The sequence below is a fragment of the Elephas maximus genome, chromosome 10 (assembly GCF_024166365.1).
Source record: "Elephas maximus indicus isolate mEleMax1 chromosome 10, mEleMax1 primary haplotype, whole genome shotgun sequence".
NCBI classification, from domain to species: domain Eukaryota; kingdom Metazoa; phylum Chordata; class Mammalia; order Proboscidea; family Elephantidae; genus Elephas; species Elephas maximus.
In genome coordinates this window covers 79,716,343-79,740,213 of record NC_064828.1, presented here as the reverse complement: position 1 = coordinate 79,740,213, position 23,871 = coordinate 79,716,343, and the positions used below count along the sequence as shown (strand labels likewise).

Sequence of the window (23,871 nt, the reverse complement as noted above, 5' to 3'; positions counted from 1 at the left end):
CATAATTTATACCCTGAAGTACGAACTCAGACAAGCAGCTTAAGTACACCGACAAGAACCACTATGATAAATTCTCCTTCAACCACATGCTGTCATTGGTCTCAAATAGGTAAAAGGCACACAACCAATGTAATTCTGTAATTGCATTTTTACAATTTTTCCCCGTTAAGAGTCAGCTTTCACTGCTGTTAAAATTTGCTCTAAAATCTCCTTTTGAAAGAATCTGCTAAACAGATCCTTTCTAGCAGGTACCTTTTTTTTTTAATTCCAGAATTAATCTCTCTCTTATTGTAAGATGTTCCGAAGGCACATAAAATGCGCTGTTCATCTGCCCTCATGTTTCTGTATCAAGACTAAAATGAGTAGAATTAAGGTCTTAGTATTCAGAATGCTCTTAACTAGTGACAAGAAGGAAGAAGCCTATAGTTAAATATCCCAAAAATTTATTTAATGTTTGCTCGAATACATTTTATAGAAAGACTGGGACTGTTTGCTTTGAGTGCCCTTGGTTAAATCTCATGGAGGTACTGAATTACAAAGGAGTGCCAATCTGGAGACATCAGAGAAGGAAATCACATGCCCAATTTTATGACTATTCTTAAAGATTTTAGTCTCTGGTGAAATTAGGCCACTCCCTTAAAAAATGCTCCATGTGTTGGAGCTACTGTGTGAAAACAGCTGATATTTAGGAGGGCATTTCACGGTCTGGTCTGTCGGAACATTTAAATACTTGGAAATAAAAAATATTCAGCTTTAAAGTTTTCAATACTGGAAAACTTTCAAGTCTAGGGTTTATGCAGTCCAGCCAGGACGGGCTGCTTTGTTTTCCTTAAATTGGACTCGGTTTCCCACAGTTAGTCTTCAGCTTTGGCTTCCATTTCTTCTGCATCGTCATCTCCATCCACTTCTGCATTTTCTCTCTCCAGCCTCTCCAACTGCCTCGCCAGCTCGGTCTCGTCGGTATCTGTGACCACTTTGGGCTGTGGAAGCAGAGGCATAATTTCAAAGTGAGGTAGTAAAACAGGACACAAATTCAATTTCACCGTCTAGTATTTTAACTCAAGGAAACACTTTTCTTCCTAACAAGTCTGCCGTATTTGTTTATTTCTGAGTGCTGACATATTACCAGTAACTTCCAGTAGATAAATAATGGAAGAATTTCTGAAAATAAGACAACACAGCAAAATGATATGTGGGTGTATTAAAATGGAATACCATGTTCTGTCATCTTTACAACTGAAACTAAAAACATATGAAAACAACCTTAATGGCTATATATCTTTAAAGCAAGCCCACAAATAATAGATATCCTGTTTAGCAAACAAACAAAAAATGCATGTCTAGACTCAAAATAAATTACTACTCTTTTTCAGAGGGAATCATTACACACACGCACCACACACACACACACACGTACACACATGAGGAACTTAGGTTTCCTTCTTACTGAGATGAGGAAAAGACAGGCTACTCTTGTTTCTAATTCTGAGGTCAAATTTTAAGCATTCCACGTTCAAATTCTGATATTACTCCTTTTTATTGTCTATATTTTAATGGGAGAAAAACCCAACACCACTGTGCTATGATGAATTACTCAGTACAGTCCTTCTTGCCAAGGTCTTCCAACTCACACCCAGGTGACTGGGTGGGGCTGTGCAAACAACTGTGGTCCACCAAGGGGATTGGTCAGTTTTGCCTTAAAAGAGAGCCAATTCTACAGCACAAAGAAGAGCCCACCACCACCAAGGAAGGAGAGACCAGGCAGCAGAGACCCGGCAGGGAGAAGGCATGGTGTGCTTCCCGCCCCACAGAGAGAAAGTCGAGTGCCTTTGAGCACAGGCCAAAGGAGAGGCTGTCCTGATGGAAAAACTGTATCCTGAGTGTTCCTCAGCCTGAATGGTAACTGTGACTTCCCTAATAAACCCCATAATCCTGAGTGTGGTCTGTGAGTTGTAATGTGGCCACTGCAATGAATAATCGAACCCAGCAGAGAAGTAGAGTGTGCTGTAGAAGGGACGGCTGGTGTTGGAACCGGAAAAGATGGTGAAGAAGAGAAGACATGTCTGACCTTCACCTCATGGGAATCAGCCTTGGGCTGTTGATCTTTTATTTATTTAATTAAACTTTAAATGAAAGTTTACAGAACTAGTTTCTCATTGAACAGTTGGTATACACACTGTTGTATGACACTGGTTAACAACCCCAAGACATGTCAACACTCTCCCTTCTCAACCATGGTTTCCCTATTACCAGCTTTCCTGTTCCCTCCTGCATTACAGTCCCTGCCCCAGGGCTGGTGTGCCCCTTTAGTCTTGTTTTGTTCCATGGGTCTGTTCAATCTTTGGCTGAAGTGTGAACCTCAGGAGTGGCCTCATTATCATTACTGAAGTGAAAGGGTATTCGGGGGCCATACTCTCAGGGTTTCTCCAGTCTCTGTCAGGCCAGCAAATCTGGTCTTTCTTTTTGAGTTAGAATTTTGTTCTACATTTTTTTCCAGCTCTGTCCAGGACCCTCTATTGTGATTCCTTTTGTTTAACATAATGTTCTCCAGGTGCATCCATGTTATGAGATGCTTTACAGGTGCAACACTTTATCGTTGTGTAACGCTCCATTGTGTGTATGTACCGCTGTTTGTTTATCCATTCATCTGCTGACAGGCATCTAGGTTGTTTCCATCTTTTTGCTATTGTGAACAATGCTGCACTGAAGATGGGTGTACATGTACCTATTCATGTGGTGAGTGCTTTTTTTGTGTGGTGCTAACATTTTCTTTGTTTCTCTTACTCTCCTGTGCTGAGTTCCTTTTGCTTGTGGATTTCTTTTTCATTCTTTCGTTTTTGAAGATTTTGTTTTTATTGAGAATTATATGTTTTTCTTCTTTATTTTGATGAGTAGGTTTGGTAACTTTCTTTGTGGTTACCTTGAAATGTACTCGTATCTAAGTTTGAGCTAGTCTATTATTACTTGGCATCACCTTGCCTTCCTCTCCATTAGAAAGTTTTATATCTAACTGTTTATTCCCTCTTTTATTGTTCTGACACTGTCGTCATTTATAGATTAACCTCTCTCGTTCCCTGTTGCAAATGTTTTGGTTTTGGATAGTCCTTGAGAGTTCATTTCCTAGGTTGGTATCTGGCTGGTACAATCTTGTGTCCTAGATTCAGGCTGTGGTCTGATGTCCTTTGTTCTCAGACCAAAGGACTCCCTTTAATAATTCTTGTAAATCTGGTTTGGTTTTTACATATTCTCTTAATTTCTATTTATCTGGAAATGTCCTAATTTGACCACCTTATCTGTATGAAAGTATTGCAGGATATATTATTCTTGGTTGGCGATTTTTTTCTTTCAAGGTTTTATACATATCATCCCATTGTCTTCCTGCTTGGATGGTTTCTGCTGAATTATCAGAGCTTAGTCTTACTGTTTCTCCTCCGTAGGTAACTTTGTTTTTCTCGAGCTGCTTGCAGGATTTTTTGTCTTCAGTTTTAGCGAGTGTGATTATGATATGCCTTGGTGTTTTTCTTTGAGGGGTCTATCCTATGTGGGGTTTGTTGAGCTTCTTGGATGGTCAGCTTTTCATCATTCATGATATTAGGGAAGTTTTCTGTCAGCAATTCTTCAACGATCCTCTCTGTGTTTTCCGTTTCCTCTCCCTGTTCTGGAACTTTGATCACTCAAAAATTTTTGCTTTTGACTGTACCCCACGATTCTCAGGGTTTATTTTTCTTCATTCTTTTGTCTGATTTTTCCTCAAACAGAGTTGTACCAAGTATTTGTCTTCAATTTCGTTGATTCTATCTTCTGTTGTTTTAAGTCTGCTCCTCAGCCCTTCTGTGACACTTTCCATTTCTGAAATCTTAGTTGGTTATCTTTTGGATTTCTAATTGTTGTTTGTATGATTTCTAGTTGTGAATTTATCTTGGCATTTTGTTCCTGTATTACTTTTCTGAATTGTTCCATTTTTTTGTCTATATTTTCCACGAATTTGTCTGCCTTCTCCACAAATTTTTCTATTTTTTCCTTATTTTTGTCTTCTTTTGCTTCCGCTCTTGGATTGCTCTGAATATTAGAGATTTCAGTTCCCTGTCAGGTAGTTTTAGTGCCTTTTCTTCTACTGGCAAGTCATTTGGTGTTTTCTTTTGGATGGCTACTGGAACCATCCTGTCCTGCTTTTCATATGTTTTGATACTGTCTGCTGTCTTTGGGACATTCAGTAGTTATTTTCTTCATTTCTTGATTGCAGATTTGTTTCGTCCTATTTTTTTGTTTTATTTGGTTATTCTAAACAGGTGGGCTGTGCAATCTTTGATGTTGCGTCTGTAGTCACCATTTCCAAAGGGCAGGGCCAGTAATTCAGGTATGGTACAGCAGGGCAGGTCCAGCTGAAGGGGAGGGGCTGGCATGGGTTGTTTGTGGCACATACAGGTGCTCTGTCTCTCCTGCTGGGAACTTCATGAAGCTGCTTTCCCGTACACCCTGTCTGCCGAACTCCAACGTAGGTAGGGTGAAGCCAACTGGCACGAACACTGTACTTCCCAGCAGCCCAGCTACTGCAGCCAGCCAGGAAACTCAGAGGTAGAGCAGTGGGGAGAGAATGGGGGGTGGAAAAGTGTGTATTGCTGGTTACCAGGTGCTGTCTCCTGCTGGGAATTCCATGAAGCTGCTTTCCCATGCTCCCAGTCTGCCCATCTCTGACAGGAGTCCAAGATGGTGGATGTGTACTGCGTTAGCTGATGGGGCCCTCCAAATGTATCTCTCTTAGCTCTCTGTCCTCTGTCAGGTTTTTATTCCACTTGGTGCTTGGCTGAGTTATCCCTTCATTTGGCACTTCAGGTTCCCACAATGATATTTGTCTCTGTTTTATTTAGTTTTTTGGGTTTGCTGTGGAGGGATCGTGTGGTGCTTCTGTCTATGGCGCTGTGTTGGCCGGAAGTCTGGGGTGTTGATCTTGACTCTCCTTTCCCCTTGTGAAGTTAGAGGAGGTCTGACACTACTCCTACACTGTTTTTACAACCAATGACTACAGTCCTGAATAGCCATCCTGTGATATACATGACAGTCCAGTGCTAATGGCTCTTATTCACCTATAAAAAGCCCTCTGAACTAACGATTATTTTTATGGTTAGCAAATTAATAATCCTAATTGTATCTGATGTTTTAAAAAGCAGTGGTTAGGTATCTTAGGATGCAAATCATTTAGATGGTTTAAAAGTTCTTAAAACACTTAAGAATAAGGCAAAAAAAAAAAAAAAGGGTACTGATCTCACCTCCATTTGAACATTGAAGACACCCCTCTTTTCTTCAATCTTTTCTTTGATAACAGCCATAGCTTGGTTGAGGACAGAGAGACCTTCTGTTCTCTCCAGGGTGGTTGTAGTCATCACATACCGAGGAGGAGCTATTAGGTTAATCTAAGGGAGAAAGACAAAAATTCAATTATGAATGTACCTACTCAACATACAACTATAAGGATGTCCAACGACTGTTTTGTTAATATGCTGCATCAACATAGCACCCCAAAACTAATCTCCAAATTCTGCAGTTCAGCAATTTGGGGTAGTTTGTTAATTCAGCAAAAGCTAATTATAGTGATCTAGTCCAGTAGTACAAGCAGTCCACTGCAATACTGAATATAAAGAATTATGACTTCTTGGTGTGCTATGGTGGCTAACCTAACTACAGCCATCTAAACTAACGGAAGAAAGAGATGCTGAGCAACAACCATCCAACTTATTTTATCACTAATGAAACATTCAGACTAAACCTCTTAAAAGCTGTGACTGGGGCACTATAAGCATTACAAGGTGCTATGAGCATTTTGGGCCTAGCAACTTTTTATTGTATAGGAGGTTTAAAATGATAGCCCCCAGCACTAAAAACCAGCAGGAATCTCCACCCACTGTGACAGCAGCAACAATAGCACCACCACCACCAACAAAAAGTCTCCACTTAATCTCAAACATCCTAGAAATAACACCAAGAACACTGCTCCAGGTTACGGGCAAAAACATACTCCTGTTATGAAACGTGATCATTACAAAAAAAAAGAAAACAAGGTTCTGATTTGGTTTGGGTGCATGCTTCCGCAGGGAGATTACTTACCTTGATGGGCATGGTTTCTGTGGAACAATTCAAACCTGCTCTCAGGGCTTCTTTTACAGCATCAATACCTTCATAACCATAGCAAGCCACTTCAATATCTAAAATTAAAAATATTTAAAAGCTGATACCAAAAATTATAAAAATATCTCAACGTTTAAAATAAATCAGAGATGTGGCAGATACGCTAGTATTCAAATACTTAGGAATGCTTTCATCACCCTTTCAATTAGAAATCAATCCCAACTATAAACTTTCACAATTGAAATCTTTATTATGAAAACTTTCAAAATTAGAAGAAGAAAAAAAAAAAAAAAAAAAGCCTGTATCTTCTCATCCACATCAAGCCACCTAAAGAAGAAGCTATAAAAGACAGAAATTTAACAGACAACTTAAATTCTGGCTATGAAATTCAGGAAAGAGATTCAGGGTTTAGCTCTCGACTCATAGTGACCCTATACGACAGTGTGGAATTGTCCCATAGGCTTTCCTAGGCTGTAATCCTTATGGAAGCAGATCGCCAGGTCTTTTCTCCTGCAAAGCCGCTGGTAGGTTTGAACTGCCAACCTTTTGGTTGGACTGCTTGGGTTCAAATCCTGCCTCCAACCTTTCTGTACCTCAGTTCCTTATTTGTGAGATGGAGATAGGAGTATGTGGTGAAGACTGAATGAAGCGTAACCAAAATGGTTTAGAACAGTCACTGACCATGTATTTCACTTACAAACATGCATAAACATGCATAACCCTTAACCCAGCAATTCTACTTCTAGGTATTTTTCTTACAGAACACTGTAATGGTAGGTACATACATACAAGGTTGTGAATTTGCAGTGTTTTGTAATAGAAAAAAAATGGAACAACCTAAATGTTTATCAAGAGGGGACTGGTTTATAGTAGGGTTTATCTGTTCTAAGGAATACTACCCAGCCACTAAAAAGACTGAGAAAGATTATTATATTCTGCACGGGAGGATAACTAGTAGGGACCGAGTGGAAAAAGCTAGCTGGAGAAAATTCTGCACGGTATGATCCTATCTTTGCTAAAAAAAAAAAAAAAAAAAGGAAAAACATATTTATATTCACATACATCCCAGTATATGTACAAAAAAAGTTTGAGAGAATATATTCCAAACTATTAATGACAATTAATCCAAAGGCATGGGAGAATACTGTTATATTGTTAGAATATTTTAAAGTATGCACTAAAACACAACAATAAACCCCTTTTTAAAACAGGGCTAACTTAAAGTCAGTTGGGCTTATATGACTGTTAGCAACTTGTGTTAACATATACATTTTAAGATAATGCAGTAGAAGCAAAATAATTTAATTTCTTCAGCTCTTCTTGTTAGGAAAAATAAACACCTGGAAAAGTTCATTGATGTTGCTGCGGCAGTGTGTTCTCTGGCTCGTTACTTTAACAGTTTGTTTTTGGTACATGCAATGTATTTAAAAAATCATTAATACTTACCTGCTCGAATTTTAACAGCCTGTGGAGTCAAACGCCTATTAATATTGTCAATGAGTACTCGCCGTTCATTTTCATTCAGATCTAAAGTATCCAAAATAGACGGGTCTCTGATGAAAAACAAACAAACAAAACACAAAACAAAGATCAAGTTACTGGTAACTGTGAAACCAAACATGCTACCAGAGGACAATGGTTAAGAGGGCAGGTTTTACTGTCAGAATTTAAGTTCTAATCTTAGCTTTGCACTTTAATAACTATGTCTTTGGGCCTTTCTAAACCCTGGCGTCCAAATGTGTAAAACGGGGATGAAAACGGTATAACTCACAGGTTTATGGTGAGTATTAAATGAGACAATGCAAGTAAAGGACTCAGCAGTGTATGCCAAATAGAACACAATCAATGAATTTTGGTGATTATTGAAAAGAAAATTTTAGCACCCTGGCTAAAACGATCAATTTAAAATGTCTCCAAATACTTATGACATTCTACTACAATTAAGCATTTCCATGTAATTAGCAATTCCTGCTTCAAGGAGTTTATAACCTAGTTTGAAAAGAAAAACAGTATTGAAAAACTTGTAAAAATAAAGAAAAAGTGTATCCATGGGAGCCAGGAAGGGCCTCATGGAGAAAGTGGGTCTCATCTGACGCTCAGACCCTCCAAAGCAGCATGAGTCAGGGACCATGACCTTACTTACTGCTGTAGCCCCAGCACTGAGCACACCACCTAGCTGCCTGCTGAATGGACAAATGAAAACAATGAAATAATGACAACACTTTCACTTTCTTACAAGTAATTGTAAGAGAATTACCATTTATAAAAAAGGAACTGTATGAGCAAATACCAGTTTTAAAAAGCATGAGGTCTGGTTAAGGAATGAAAGGCAAAAGAATTTGGGTGAAGGGAACATTCATTCAGCTAATAACTAAGTACAAAGCAACAAGAAGACAAACCAACTGAAAACAAGCAAATTTTACAGGAAATACAAATGGTCAATAAGCGTATGAAAGATGTTAACTTCACCCACAGTCTGGAAAATGCAAGTCAAAACAAGATACCATTTTGATGGGCAAAAGGAAAAAATGTGATATATCTGGACAGTAATTTGGTAAAACCAAGTAAATTTAAAGATACCTATAATCCTTTTTTTTTTTTTAATAGTCCTATGACCCAGCAATTCCACTCTTAAGTGGAAACTCTCAAATACCTATACATGGAGACATATACATGGAAAAACGAAAAAATAAGAAGAAAAATTACTTATCAACAGGGAACAGATAAAACATATTCTCACAATGAAATACTACACCGAAGCTAATATGAATGAAGCAGGTATATATCTCTCGATTTGGAGAAATCCTGCTGAACAGCAGCTGAGTAAAAACGCAAGCTACAGAAAGATACAATGATACAACAAATACTAAATACAAAAAATGATTCGACGTATACTTTATGGATACATGTATTTAGTCAAGTATAAAAACAAATGATAACGATACACACTAATTTCAGAATAGTGATTACCACAGATGAATGAGGGGAATGGATAGGAGGGGTAAAACACTGTTTCCAACACGCTCAGAAATTTCTCTTAATTAAAAGAAAAAAATGTATGAAGCACATCTGGCAAAGAACTAAATTACTTAGATCTAGATAGTGGTTACATGAGTGATGAGGCAAGAGAAGACTGTTACAAGGGAAGGGAACAACATGAACCAAGGCCTAGTGTTAAGGGAGGGGGTGCTGGAGGTGGAAGCTAGAGATGTAAGCTGGGACCAGGTGATGACAGTAAACCACATTAATAAATACACTGACTGAGGATATAGAACTGAAGTCAAGCAGACAGAAATATAAAGCAGTGCTTAATGGTTAACAGCACCAACTCTGGATCCTGGCTCTGGCATTTGCTAGCTATGTGACCTTGGACAAATTACTTTAACTCTGCCTCAATTTCCTCATCTATGAGACAGGGATAATAACTTTTACACTAGAGTTGTTGTGAGAATTATATAAATGTAGTTATTATTATTGTTGTTCCCACTCTTTCCACAATATGATACGAAAAAAGACAAAACCAAAAATAAAGAGAAGAGAATTCTAGGTCACACAGGGCCAAACCAGATGGGATTTGGAGCCCCAGATGAGGCTGCTTGCTGGGGGTTCTGACAGTCGCATTCTGAGGGCTGAACGGACTAAAGCCCTGAGGCAGCCCATGAGTTGGAAAGTAACCTCAGTGCAGTGGTGAGGCTGCTTGTGGAGCACTAACATTTAGGAAGCAGTGGGGGGTGATGAAGTAGAGACAGTAAGTTGAGGTATGCTGCTTGCTACAGGAAAAAGTAGAGGGAAGGCTGAGAAGCCTGATTCTTAGATAAATGGGACAAACTGGAGCATGCTTTTATGCTGACAGAACAAAACTAATAAAAGGAAGGGGTAAACACTCAGAGGGAATAATGGATAGAAAGAGATCCTTGAGCAGTAGCTGGGCTCAGGTGGGAAGATTAGGTTGAAAGCAGGAAGGATAAGAATTCCAGTGTCAGGAGAGCAGGAGGAAATGACAGGTCGAATGGAGGTAAGTTTGCTGAGATGGTGAAAGGAGGTAGAGGGGGTTCTTGTGCAATGGCTTCTGTTTTCTCTACAAAACAGGTGGTGAGCTCACCAGCTGGGAGGGAAGGGCGGTGGAGTGGATAGGGCGTGGAGAAGCTCTAAAATAGCTACTCTAAGAATGGGAGGAAGAGCTGAACAGGAACCAGAAGCAGAGAGAATACGGGGCAGCAGGAGGGCCCTGCTGAGGTTGGAGACCACGAATATGAGGTGACACCAACCCGCAAGACTGTCATTTTTCTCTAGCAGCACTCAGCAGCCTACAAGTACAGAGAAGACAGGAACGTCACTTCAGGGTTGGACGTAACAAAAGGACAGACAGGGCAAAAAGTTCATGATATTGGCAAGAAAGCTGTTGAACTGAAGGACCATGGTGTGTCTATGCTGGATTAGAAATAGAAAGAAAAGGCAGGAGACAGGGAGAAGTCAGGGAGACGAAAAAAAAGTTTGGAATTAGAGCCCAAGATAAGAGAATAGGACTAACCATATGGATGAGAGCTGGAAGAACAGAAAGCTGTGGGAAAAGAATGAAACATGTGAATTAAAGGTTTTAGACAGAGCAAATCCTGGTGATTGTAAAGCCCAGGGTAAGGCTACAGGAAACAGTGGCTGAAGTAATGTGGGCTGAAAGTCAAAGGAATTGAGGTAAAGAAAACAGCAGGTTAGTTCTGAACAAGACGTTTACATTGGTCCTGAAGTTACCTAGGGCAATAACAAAACTAGGAGAAAGTGGAAAATGTAAAAGGGAGCAATGTGAGATGAAACCATATAGTTTTGGCCACGTAGGACTGGCCCAGATCATGGGTCTCTATACAGAAATATTCTAATTTAAATTTGGCAAGGGTTTAATACGTGAATGTTGTCAGGTTATCAACTTGCGTGCTAGACCTGGCAGCCGTGATATCAAGGTAGAAGCAGAACCAAGAAGGCGTTCTTACGAGACTGCATGCTTAAACGCATCATAGGCACCATATCCAGGTCTCCTGTACTTGTCATCAAACACCCAGGCGGTCCTCTGGAACAGGCTCTCCAGCTGCTCATCCTTGGTGTATTCTAACACCTCAGCCACGTGACGAAGAATGCTGTACACCTGGAAACAAGATGAGGGGCTCAACAATTCAAAGATGCCTGTAACACTTTATGGTGATCCATTTCCACACCCCAACTCTAAAAGGTTGCAATGATTTATAAACAAAGCTGCAAATTATTTAGTCTGTGGTAGTATGTAGTCCAAGCTTAGTTATTAAAAGTACCTAAACCCCGCATCTGAACCAACTAACCAGAAAAAAAGCTACATTTTAGCTTTTAGTAAGAAAAAAATAACTATATTGCTGTAGTTCAGGTCACAGAACTATCAAAGAGATGTATAAAAATAGATATTTTTACATTTTAGTAGAAAGCATATAAAAACAAGCCTTTTGTTGGTTTGACTACAATTCCTTAACAGTGAAAGATCTTCACACAAATTCTTTGTCCATAGAGAAATACTTGCTTTCCCATAGTAATAGACTCGTGCGCATATAATAAATAGAAATAGCGTACTTGATTTAGAGTCCCAAGGCTTGGGTCAAATCTTGACCTTCGAAAAAATTAACCTTTCTTAACTTCAGTTTTCTCATCAGAAAAATGTAGACACTAGTATCTTTCCTTCTTATTGCAGACAGCTCTTGCACAGATCAAATATATGCCAAGCACATTATAAATGGAAAACTATTATGCAAATGTAAGCTATTATTCTATTCTTATTCCATGAGAGTACAGAACCACAACTGAGATATTTTACACTCATTTTGGTCTGTTATCCTTTAACAATTACTCTTCAACCCTTCCTTCACCCTCCGCCACCAAGCTTTTTTCCTTTTAAAAATAACAAAAGGCTTAGAGAAGAGAGCCTAAGAGGAGGTGTTCATGTTAGTTATACATGAAAATTAAGTGAGGAAATGCAGTAACATTGGTTATTTCATTTTTAAGTCTCCTTTCCTAATGTAAGATCTACTAACAGTCATTTTAACATCCGATGAAGACAAAACAAAATGGAAGCTTCCTAGAGCAGTGCTTCTCACACTTGGTGGCGTCTGAGGGTCTGCAGTTCTAGTAAACAGCCAGGCGGTACCAATGCTGTCGATTCAGACTACATTCTGAGTAGCAAGGTCCTAGAGTTTAAAAAAGATTTTGCAGGAATTTTACTAAGGTGTTTTCAAACTATAGTGACAGTAATCACACCATTAAAACAAAGGGATGATCTGGCGATGGTCTGATAGCTTTTAGATCTTTATTCTCTCTCTTTTATTACGTTTAAGTAAGATTTTAAAAATCTTCTCATCACTTGAACATTGTTCTTAGCATTTTCCCTCGAGAACAGGAATACACATGGCAAAAGAGAACAAACGACATCAGAGAAGGGCAAAGAAAACAGCAACAATGGAATTAGTGCAATCGAAAGCTGAGGATACAGGGCGTGAAGGATGATCTAAGTTGGACCTGAGGACAGAGAAACAGAAGGAGGAGGAAATGACTGTGCTTGCTTTATTACTGCTTATTGCGAATGAGAAGCAGGTAGGGAATTACAGAAAGAAATCCCTGTTTTCTTGCATTCAAAGAAATTGTACAAATCCTCACTCAATGCCTGCTCATTCTTAACAGACAACAGCTGGTTGTCCCTACGGCCCTTATCCCAGAATAGGGTTGAAAGTCCAGAACTACGAGTTCTGACATCCCAGTGAGACATAAGCCAAATCAAATAAAGTCATCCACAGTTAACTTAACCTAAAATGGCTTGAAAACACTAACTCTTAGGGGGAAACAGGGAGTTAGTGCTCAAGGGATACAGAGTTTCTGCTAAGGGTGATGAAAAATTTGCAAAACAAATAGCAGCGACAGCAACATGATGAGTGTAATCACTGTCACTGTACTGTACAAGTAAAAATGTCTGAAATGACAAATGTTTCGTTGTATGTATTTTACCATAAAACAAAATCCACTAACTTTTTGGCACAGATCTGGGCAAATCAACATTCCCCATCACTTTAGGTAAGGAGAATTTTAGATCACAAGCTTTAAAGCAGTAGCGCCATGAGATACAAACACTGTAGTCATATTCCTTGGAAAGTAAGTCTTCAAATTATTTTTCCATATAGTGTATAATTGGAAGTATTTCTAAAAGTTACAGAAAATGTAGGGTTTTTTTGTTGTTGATTTTATTTTATTTTTTGGCCAGGAAGGACACATGCTGATTATTTATTCAGCACATCAGATAGTAAATTAATGTAACTCAAAAATCAACTTACAGTTTTGGACTTGGTGAATTTGTCTTCACATTTAATTGCTTCCTCTGGAGAAACTCTTCTTTTAGACAGATCAATATATCCTGTCATGAGAGAATTTTGAAAAAATTAGCATTTTAAAGCAGTATCTGTTCAGGTGCCATCGTATTACTGTGACTAGTTTTCATAACCAAATAGTTTGGTGGGTATACCTACAATTATTCCCCACTAAAATCAAAGTGACAAAATATTGCATAAGTACAAGATGAGAGATTTTGATTTGTTCTCAGAAATGCATTTTTATCATCAAGTGAATATCCTCTATCATTTTAATGAAGAGAATGCATACTTCACAATTACCCAGATGAAAGCTAGTCACATTCTCTCCCTGTGCTTCAGAGAATAGGAGTTCACTCTGATGGAGTTTCAGAAGCCATCCTGGGTCAACAAAACACCTGAAACAAATCAGAACTACCTTCTACTGGCTAACGTATTCCCGTAGTAGTAGCCGCAGAGGAGCCCTGGTCGCACAGTGGCTACTCGCTTGGCTGCTAATGGAGAAGTCAGTGGCTTGAACCCACCAGCTGCTCTACAAGAGAAATATGTGACCCTCCAGGGTCATTAGGTGTTGCAATCAACTTGAAAACAGTGGGTGGGTGGGTGGGTCGTAGGTGCTTTACTTGAGCATTTCACTGAACCCTCTCAACAGCCCTACATGATACCTCATCATCTCTTTCTGTACCACCCCTCCCTTTTTTTTTTTTTTACCTGGAGAAATTAGAACTCAAGAAAGGTTAAAAAATTTCCCAAGGTCAAATAGCCTGAAAATGGCTGAAATCCACAAACCTGTGCCTGGTTAGGACTTCTTGAGCAGTGCTGATGAAAGGTGGTGAGGGTAGAATGTCCTTGCCTTGTTTCCAATAAATTGGGGGTAAAGTGTGCTTGTAGATTTTTCACTATCAGATGAAGGTAGTTCCCTTCTATTTCTAGTTTGCTGATCTTTTATTACAAATGAGTAAATTTTGTCAAATGATTTTCTCCATCTATTAATTATATGTTTTTTTCTGTATCGTTAAATATACATGGATTTTCAAATTGAGTTTTTCATTAAAAATTTTGTATATGTCTACACACACAGTAAAATGCATTCCTTCTAGTGTATAGTTCTGAGTTTTAACAAAAGAATATAGTCGTGTAACCACCACCACGATCAAGATATAGAACAGTTCCATCCCCCCGCCCAAATTTTTCCTGTTTTCAACCCCACTCCAAGCCCCTCCCACCCACTAATGTTTTTGATCCCTACAGTTTTGTCTTTTCCAGAATGTCAAATAAATGGAAACCGGCACGCAGACCTTTAAGTCTGGTTTCTTTCACTGAGTACAATGCATTTGAGATTCATCCAGATTACTGCATATATCAGCAAGTCCTTTTTGTTTCTGAGTGGTATTCTATTGTAGGGATGCATCAGTTTGTTTTAACTCATTTACCAGCTGAAGGACATTTAGGTTGCATAAGGGCAATCGATGCAGCCTATTCTACTTGTCACACCAACGGACTGAAAATCAAATCTCACTTCTCGACACCCATTAAATTGAAGGAATTCAGTTCTACTCTAATTCCATTTCTGACTGCAGATGCAGTGCCATTTCTTCCTCTGACTCTAACCCCCTGGAGCTAAGTCGAAGCTCCCAAGTTAAAGGGCAGTCCTCTAGACTGCTAAGTCTGCCCAAGACTTCAGATGCCAGCCACAAGCTTGGGGGGTCCCCAGGCCCCCATCACTTCTGCCCTGCTGGCTACAAACTTGGTTTCCTTTACTCCCTTCAGGATTCCAGACGTAAACTTAGGGGTCCCCAGGCCCTCCTCACTTCTGACCTAGTGGCTTCCACCACCCCTTCGGATCCCGCGACTCCCTAGAATGACTCACGGAGCTGAAGAAAAGTGCTCTACTTCTGATTCCAGTTGCTGACTACTAAGAGATTCAGACAGAAAAACAGTCTTTCACATTTACCCATGTATTTTCCATTTCTGGCATGACTTCTCTTCACCCTGAAGAACTTCCTTTAGCATTTCTTGCCATGGAGGTCTGTTTGACAATAAATTCTTAGTTTCTATTTGTCTGCAAATGTCTTCATTTTACCTGCACTGCTGTTTATTTTCTCTAGATATAGAATTCTGGTTTAATCTTTTTTTTTTTTAGTACTTTAAAGGTGTCACTCCACTCTCTGGCCTCCATGATCTCCAATTAAGAAGCCAGCTGCAATTTCTATCATTGTTGCCCTGTAGGTGTCCTTTTCCTCTAGCTACTTTCAAGGTTTCTCCTTTATCTGTTTTTCACTTTCATGTGCCTAGATGTAGTCTTATTTGTATTAATAGGTTTGGTGAGCTTCTTCAATTCATAAATGTGTTTATTACATCTAGAACTTTTGGTCATTATTTCTTCAAATATATTTTCTACGCTTTCTCCTTTTCCTCTAATATAGACCTATAGATACTGGATAGGATGCTGAGGTTCTGCTCCATTTTTTTCCCTCTGTTTTTAAGACCAAATAATTTTCAATGAGCAATCTTCAAGTTCACTCACCCTTCTGTCACTTTCAACCTGTTGTTTAGCTCATGCAGTGAATTTTTTAGATATTGTATTTTTCAGTTTTAAAATTTATATTTGGCTTTATGTGATAATTTATAATTTCTCTGCTGAGATTTCATTTTGTTCATTCATTACAAGCACATTTCCTTTCATGTCCTGAACAATTATAGTATCTGCTTTAAAATCCTTGTCTGCTAATTCCAACATCTGGGTCATCTTTGGGTCAGTCTCCACTGATTGCCTTTAGTCTGTTTCTTCACGTTTAGCAATTCTGGATTGTACCTTGGACATTGTGAATGCTACATGGCAGTCTCTAGATTCCTTACGTTCCTCTCAATTATACTGATTTTCTTTGTTTCAGCAGGGAGTTAACTTGTCTGGAATCAAATTATAAGCTGTTTCCCTAGGTGGGGAGCAATCGAAATCCATTTTATCCTTTTGGGTTGCTTGAAGCCAGAGATCTGATCACAGCTTACATATCAACTTAGTGGCTCTCTGCTTTCTCTGATTCCCACCACTACCACTTTCCAGCTGCTGGATCATCCAGAACTCTGGTCTCTGATTCCTGGAGTCAGTAAGACTGTGGGTTTTCCACTATAGCTTTAGCTGCCCTGGTTGAAACTGTCTGCAGTCTCAGGCCATAAAAGCAGAAAACTTATGCAGTGCAATTCCCTTCTTCTGTGTCAATTCTATCTTCTGCCCGCTTTTGGTTGCTCTCCATCGTCTTCGGTTTTTTTTTTTTTTAATATTTGTTCAGAGTTTATAGCTATTATGGGTTAACGGGTCCATCCAGTGTGAGCTATGATATTATCAGAAATGAAATCTTTTACACTTTGCTTTTTTTCTTATTCTACCCTGGAGATCTCTGCGTATCAGAACATTCAAATCTCATTCTGTATAAAGTTCTATTGCATGGGTATGACATAACTTTTTTACCTAGTCCTCATTTTGGCTTCCTGTGTTTAATTAATACCATGCAATGCTGCTATGGACATATTGCTACACGTATCTATTGTACTTATGCAAGTACACCCTTCCACTTCTTTCTGATCTCAGTTGAAAATATATTTGATTTCTTCTTTTGTATATACGTTTATATAAAAAAAAAAAAATCACATAATCTATAAAGATTCTGTTCGAATTTAAAAGACGTGACCAGACATTTTGTTTGTTAAAAACATTATGTTAACCAGTGTCCAGAACTATGCACCATTCTAGGTCCTACTAGCGCAATGATGGACAGACTCACAGAAGTTTAAGGAATAGTCCCAGTCTTCAAGTAACTGGGACTCTTTTTTGGAGTGTTGCAAGTAAGCCACATCAAAACATTTAGAATAATCAACGTGCTAAGTGGTAGTCACTACCCAAAAAATAACATGTTCCCAAAGTCTGTCATTTAAGATTACTCTGAAAAAAATGAAGTGCCAATCATGTATAAAATTATTCACTTGGAGAAGTGAGAAAGTATCAGTGAACGGTATGGCTAAGAAGATTCAGAAAGACAAGTTTAATCAAGATGACTAACAGATAGTCTTTTAAGCATTATGGTAACTGCTAACTGGACACGAACAACTAATAAATTACAGTAAGATGGCTGGAACCAATTATATTCAGCCAGCTGAAGCCAAAACCTATTTAACGGTATTGTGCATTGTGTTAGAAAAAAATGTGTTCACAAAAGTGATGGTTCACATGGGGTCTAGAATAAAGGCACTGAATGAGTAAAAATTAATATTCATTCATTACTGTCTACAAGATCCACATAGAATTTGGGGGACACAAACATTCTGATTATCAGAGAGCTATATAATACTGGGTTGGGGGGCGGGGGGTAGATATATTGCTTTCTCAAAACTTAAATATAAAATATTCCTAAAACCCATGTACTTTTGTCCCATTTCCATGTTCTGATTACCATCTTAGCTTTAAATCAAAACAGGGGCATCCAAGATAAACCCATTCAAACCTACCAATGCATATGAATGAATTTGTACCCTGGTTTTCTTCTCTTCCAAGTTTGGCCAACGGGAGTCTGCTACCAAGATCCTAATTGTTGTTGTTGTGTGCCATCAAAGATCCTGATCACCACTGGAAATAAAATTCAAGTGTTTTGACCCACAAAAACTAGCCCCTGGAAGTATTAATTAAATCACTACCAATTTAAAAGAGGTATTGCTTAGACAGCTAACTGGCATCCTTTTCTAACAACTTTGTATAAAAAATAGTTTAAAAGAATTGTTTTTGTTTTTTTTTTTACTACAATAGGTAATTTATAAAAAACTGTTTTTAGATCTTTTTTTAAAACAACTAGATAAATAAATCTTTTTTTAAAACAACTAGAAAGCTAAATTACATTTGAGATAAATTTCTCATTTACCTTTTTCTTTGTCCACTCTAATGACAACCACACATTCGTTCCTGCCAATTCGGATGAGTTTGTTTATAGAACGGATACGCCTTCTGGACAACTCACTAAGAAGAATCATGCCTTCAATGTTGTTGTATTCTAGGAGGCTGACGTAAGCCCCCATCTCGGCAATGGACCTCACATTCACCATCACTACATCTTCCACCTCAGGAAATTTGTGTTGATAAAATCTACAGCTTAAACCTGGCATTCTGCAATTTAAACAAAAGAATCAAATTATACATTTAGTTATGATCAGAGAAGAAAAATCAATTTTCCATTATCTTGCCATTAGGAACAAAACACAAGATAAAGGAAAACAACGTTTATTAGTTTTCTCACCTTTTTGAATTTCTTAAATGGTACCTAAAAAAGACATAGATATTCAAATACGGAATTCAGGAAATCTTTATCAGTTTCATACAACCTTTATTCTGAGTAACATCTAATAAGCTCCATCAAGAATCAAGCTTTAATTTTTATTTTGTTCCACATTTTTGTAAGGTTTAGGTGATTCTTGCTACTAGTTTCAGAAGAATCATAAAAAGTAATGATCACTATAAAGTACTCTTAATCTAAGGATTAAAGGTACTCTCCAGGGCAAATACTACTTTAATACCACCACTTTAAGGAATAACCAAATGATGGGAAGCATCACTACTATTATAAACCTACGAGCAAAACTAAGCCACTCTAAGTCAGCTAAGATTGTACATACTACCATCCACTGTATAAAGGGAAAAATCCCTTCTTCCTAACTCTACTATTTGTTATGGCCAAAACCATAATTACAGTATTATGTGTCAAGGAGAAAAAATCGAAAAATTGATATATCACGACATTAAACATAACTAAAATACATTCTCCTTTCTTATTTTCTTCCTTTTCAAAAAAACTTGAATTTAATTCACAATTACCAAAATTTCCAGCTTCTGTTTTTTCCACTCTTAAGTATTTTTTGTTGTTGTTGTCAAATAAGTATACCTAATCTTGAGTATTGGTTTACAGATCTCCATCATAATGTTTACATAAGTTTCTCTTAACTTCCAAGTATTAAATATACTTAAAGCTATTTACTTTGATCCACCCAAGCTACTTCGGCACCACTCCTTTTTTCTACAACAGTGGTTCTCAAACTTGTTCAGGTGGTGGCGTGTCTAGAAGTCATTATTCTCTAGCAAACACGAAATAATTCATATTAATGCCATTAATATGATTCATGAGCCTGAAATCATACTATGGATAAATGCATATTTTAAAAAAGGAAGCTCTGAAGCTAATCAGGGCTGATCACATATTTTTCTGTTAACCTTCACATATTTACGACTGTCAGAGTTCTGAAGGTAACCAGCAACAGAACCTAAGATCTAAGAAAAAACTGTGAAAATTCATTTAATAACTTATTTTTTTTGTTAGTTGGGAAATAAGGCGGCTGTTGCTTTTCTTTAGTGGTAGGACACTCACATCCAGCTCATGGAGCACTAGACTTTGGCTGCAGTGTAGTTTGAGAACTGCTAACTGGCCCTCACATTATACTCCCAGTGGCTTCCCACTGACTTATACAGCTTTCTCCTACCTACAGGGCCCTATGTCATTTGCCCACTGCCTATCTCTCTAAGGTAACACTTAGAGAGTGCCAATGCCCTCCCATTTTACAGACAAAGAAATCAAGCACGAGTTAAAAAAAACCCAGTCCTTTCATATACTGCCAGCAAGTGATACAGCCAGGATTTCACCCATGCAGCTTGGAACCAGAGTCTGCACTCTTTCCACCAGTCTACAGTTCCTCAGTGTTACCAACAAATATCTTACAATTAGAAACATCATACTTCAACAAAAAGCAACATTAATATACATATTCAGTGCTGGATCACACAGCACAGATCAGGGCAAACTATTAGTACTAGTACTAATCTGTCCTATTTAACAAACAAAAAGCAACATATTAACAACAGTGGCAGAGATGTATTTCTTTTGTAGTTTAACAAAATAGGGATTTACCAAATAAAGGGAACCAGACATTTAATGGCCAGAATTATCCACCAAGAAACAGCTGAGCCAGTGTTTTTTTTTTCAGTGGTTTTAAACAGGGATTTTTTTGAACAATTGTTATCAAGTGTCTGTACGTATTCAAATTTGAGAGCTAAAAACAGTTTCAAACTAGGTATCAAAATAAATGATATAATGGAAATACGTGACACAGTTTAAAGAGATTTAACAGGTGTTAACCACACTTACTTACCAACTGTCCCCAAATGTACAGCTGATAATTTTGGGGATGAAATGCTTAATCTGATGGTTAAAGAACACAGGCAACAGTGTAAGAATCCTGAAAGTAAATAAGAGTGCTACTTCTTTAGGAGGTACAAGTCTCTTGGCAATATATAGACTAAATAAAGGAATACTGCTGATGGTTTCTGCGTGTTAGTCACACTAAAGATAAGTAGCTGATAAGGAGAAAAACAATCTATTTCACAAAGAACCTGTATACTGGTTGACAGATTTTTGACCACATCTCCTTATGAAGTGCAAATGCTAATAACACTAGCTTTTTGTATCACTCAGGAAACAGAAATGACATTAGCTATTTTGATTCAGCGCTTTATCGTTTTTCAAAGCACTTTGACATATTTTATTTGGACATCAACAACAAGCCCTCTAGTCAGGCACTAGCATGGTGAACTTTGTGAACTGCCCTAGACATGGGTTCCAGATGTTGTTCTTGTCTTACCAGCTATGGTTGCTCAGGGTACTTCCTTTAAATTACGGTTTTCTCGTCTTTGTCATGTACCACACATGCTTGTTGAAGGTATCAAATGAAATAAAATATATGCAATAACATTTTGATTTGTGTAATGTGGTATGTAAACATTTAAAAAAAAATTGCCGTCAAGTCAATTCTAACTTATAGCAACCCTGCAGGACACAGTAGAACTGCCCCAAAGGGTTTCCAAGGAGTGGCTAGTAGATTCAAACTGCCGACCTTTTGGTTAGCAGCTGTAGATCTTAACCACTATACCATCAGGGTTCCAGTATAAAAATATGATATTAAAATGCAAAGCAGGTATTATTTTCATTTTATAATTCACTAAACTATTAACTTTTGCAGTATCCACTAAGTGCCAAGCACTGTTGATGCAAGAAAGGCTCCGACCTAAGGAACGAAGTATACAGCAGGAAACCAACCAGTAAGTAACTACAATACAAAGTACTATGAAAGGAGCACAGTGAATCAATTAACAGAGAACTGAAGCACAGAAATATTAAGTGACTTCTCAGGGACAAATGCATGATGAGCACCAGAGCAGGAGCTAAGCCCACACATTCTGACATCAAATGCAAGGCATCCTTCTCTCACCTACAGAGCCTCAATATGTTAAAAAATACTACAATACTGTATGTGCTCTGAGATTTAAAAAACAAAAAACCACCCATCTTCAAAATATTCTGGAGTCCCTGGTGTTGCAGATGATGAAGTCCTTGACTACTAACGTAAGGTTGGCAGTTAAAATCCGCCCAGAGATGCCGTGGAACAGAGGCCTGAGGATCTGCTTCCTGACGAAAACCCTAGGAAGCACAGTTCTACTCGGAAACACATGGAGTTGCCGTAAGTCAGAATCAAGTAGATGACAACTGGTACTAGCATGTATTCTGAGATGAAAAATATTATCCATCTCTCAAAATATACTAACTGAACTCCAAGCTAATTTCAAATTGTCAGTAATTTTGCCTGGTCAAATGGTATGTTGGATTTCCTTCTTTAAACCAGTACACAGCCAACTCACCAAAACGCAGGCAGGGAGTCCACATTCCTTTGCAAAGTAAAGAGCATAATGTGATGGGGACTGGGGACAACTCTCCTGATAAGATAATTATAATTCCATTCTAACACAGTTGTGCTCTCTGAATACTAGTTTTTAGTATACAGAGCCTACACTAATAAATCTTTTAAGCTACTTTATTGTAGTTGACATATAGGAAATATCACCAGATTTCTGCACACACTACTGTGCATTAAGCAACTACATCTTTTGAGAACCAGTAACTGTAATTTGGCATCAAATGAACTGAAAACTGGCAGTAAGGTTCTATAACAAGTAATTCTGAAACTGCTGAAAGACAGAGAGTTACAAGTTTCTTCCTTGAAAAACAATTCAATCAAGAGAAAAATCAAGGCTTCCTTCGTTTTTCCCAAGAAAGTGTTTCTTGCTTAATGAAATTAAAGCAGCGTTAAGCTTTGGAAATAATTAAAAGGGCCTCAGACTGAATACTTATGTAGCCTGAAGTATTCTTTTATTGTACCCTTTTAGTTACGGATAAGTATACAACCACTGCGTGTTCCTACAGTTCTATTCTCCTTATTGCCGCAACACGGCAAACTGATACTAAGAGTAATAAACTCAGTAGTATGATTTAGTTTCAATTCAGGGGTTGACGTAGTCTACAGATATGCACAAGAGCGACAGAATAATATGAGGCTTTTTAAAAAACCAATTATTCGATGAATCAACTATTCTTGGATCTTCGTTAACTCAGATCTTTTCAACATGGAGACCCACTCCACTGGTTCCTTGAAGAGTCCGGTCTGGTTTCCATTTAGAAACCATTTTCGTAGTATTGCTGGGGCGGAAGAAAAAGGACAGCATACTCAGGCCCGGAAATAGCAAAGAGCTGCGTCCTAGGGCGGGGTAGGGGCTGACAGTGTTGTCCCGAGGCCGCCCCACCTCAAGCGATCTTCACTTTAAGCACACTGGAGAGGCTGTACTGTTCACTTGGCCCACTTTCTATCACGAGGTTCCTCTACTCGAACAATGACGACTCTTGCACACGAAAAGGTCGCCTCGGAATCGGCGAGGCGGCCCCCTGCACAACCGGCGGTGTCCGGGTACTTCCCGCTCAGGGACGGGAAGAGGGAGGGGGTCCCAGCCCGGGGCCCGACCTCGCGACCACCCGTCACGGGCCACAAACCAAAGTATGTTCTTGCAGAAATCGAGCTGGGGGATTAGTCACCTGAGGTCTGTGTGTGAGTCCCGCACCGGGGTCTCGCGCCGCCCTCTTTGATCGGAAAGATGAGAACTGCTCCACCAGCACCAGCGAGCGAGCCTTCTCAGCGTGCGCTTCGCTCACCCCACTGCGCATGCGGAACGCCCTCGCACCACGCAAACGCCAAGAGAATAGAGGCCCTTCTTCACTAATCATAGAGTCCAGGTCCTCCGAGAACTGGAAAGAATGTGGGTCACAGGAAGACCGGAAAAACGCGCCGTCTCGCTACCTTTATTCTTCATGTAGTAACCTGCAAGGCTCGGGGAAGAGGTAGGACTCTGATTCTTTGTCCGTGAAGAATGGATTCTTTCTCAAAGCTTTAGTCAACCACGAGGTGGCGCTGTGAAAATGGAAAAGGGGAGGAGGAAAAGGAGTGTCCTCTTATCTCCTGTCGCCAG

At 38.8% G+C, this 23,871-nt stretch overlaps 1 protein-coding gene across 1 annotated transcript; it reads right to left on the bottom strand.

The window, feature by feature from the left end:
* Positions 1-426: 426 nt before the first annotated feature.
* Positions 427-23,852, bottom strand: EIF2S1 (eukaryotic translation initiation factor 2 subunit alpha). The gene is made up of 8 exons (XM_049898886.1): positions 23,441-23,852; positions 18,401-18,642; positions 13,458-13,537; positions 11,109-11,260; positions 7,570-7,676; positions 6,103-6,200; positions 5,268-5,411; positions 427-980 (listed from the first exon to the last, which is right to left on the bottom strand). Exons 2-8 carry the CDS (start codon positions 18,639-18,641, stop codon positions 855-857), a joined length of 948 nt encoding a protein of 315 aa, XP_049754843.1. The 5' UTR covers position 18,642; positions 23,441-23,852; the 3' UTR covers positions 427-854.
* Positions 23,853-23,871: the final 19 nt, after the last annotated feature.

Excerpts from the sequence above, each read along its gene's own strand:
- EIF2S1 (XM_049898886.1), bottom strand. The coding sequence starts at position 18,641 with ATGCCAGGTTTAAGCTGTAGATTTTATCAACACAAATTTCCTGAGGTG. Across the intron at positions 13,538-18,400 it reads TAGAGTGGACAAAGAAAAAG|GATATATTGATCTGTCTAAA; the intron begins GTAAATGAGAAA and ends CTCTCATGACAG. Across the intron at positions 5,412-6,102 it reads CAGAAACCATGCCCATCAAG|ATTAACCTAATAGCTCCTCC; the intron begins GTAAGTAATCTC and ends TTTCTCCCTTAG.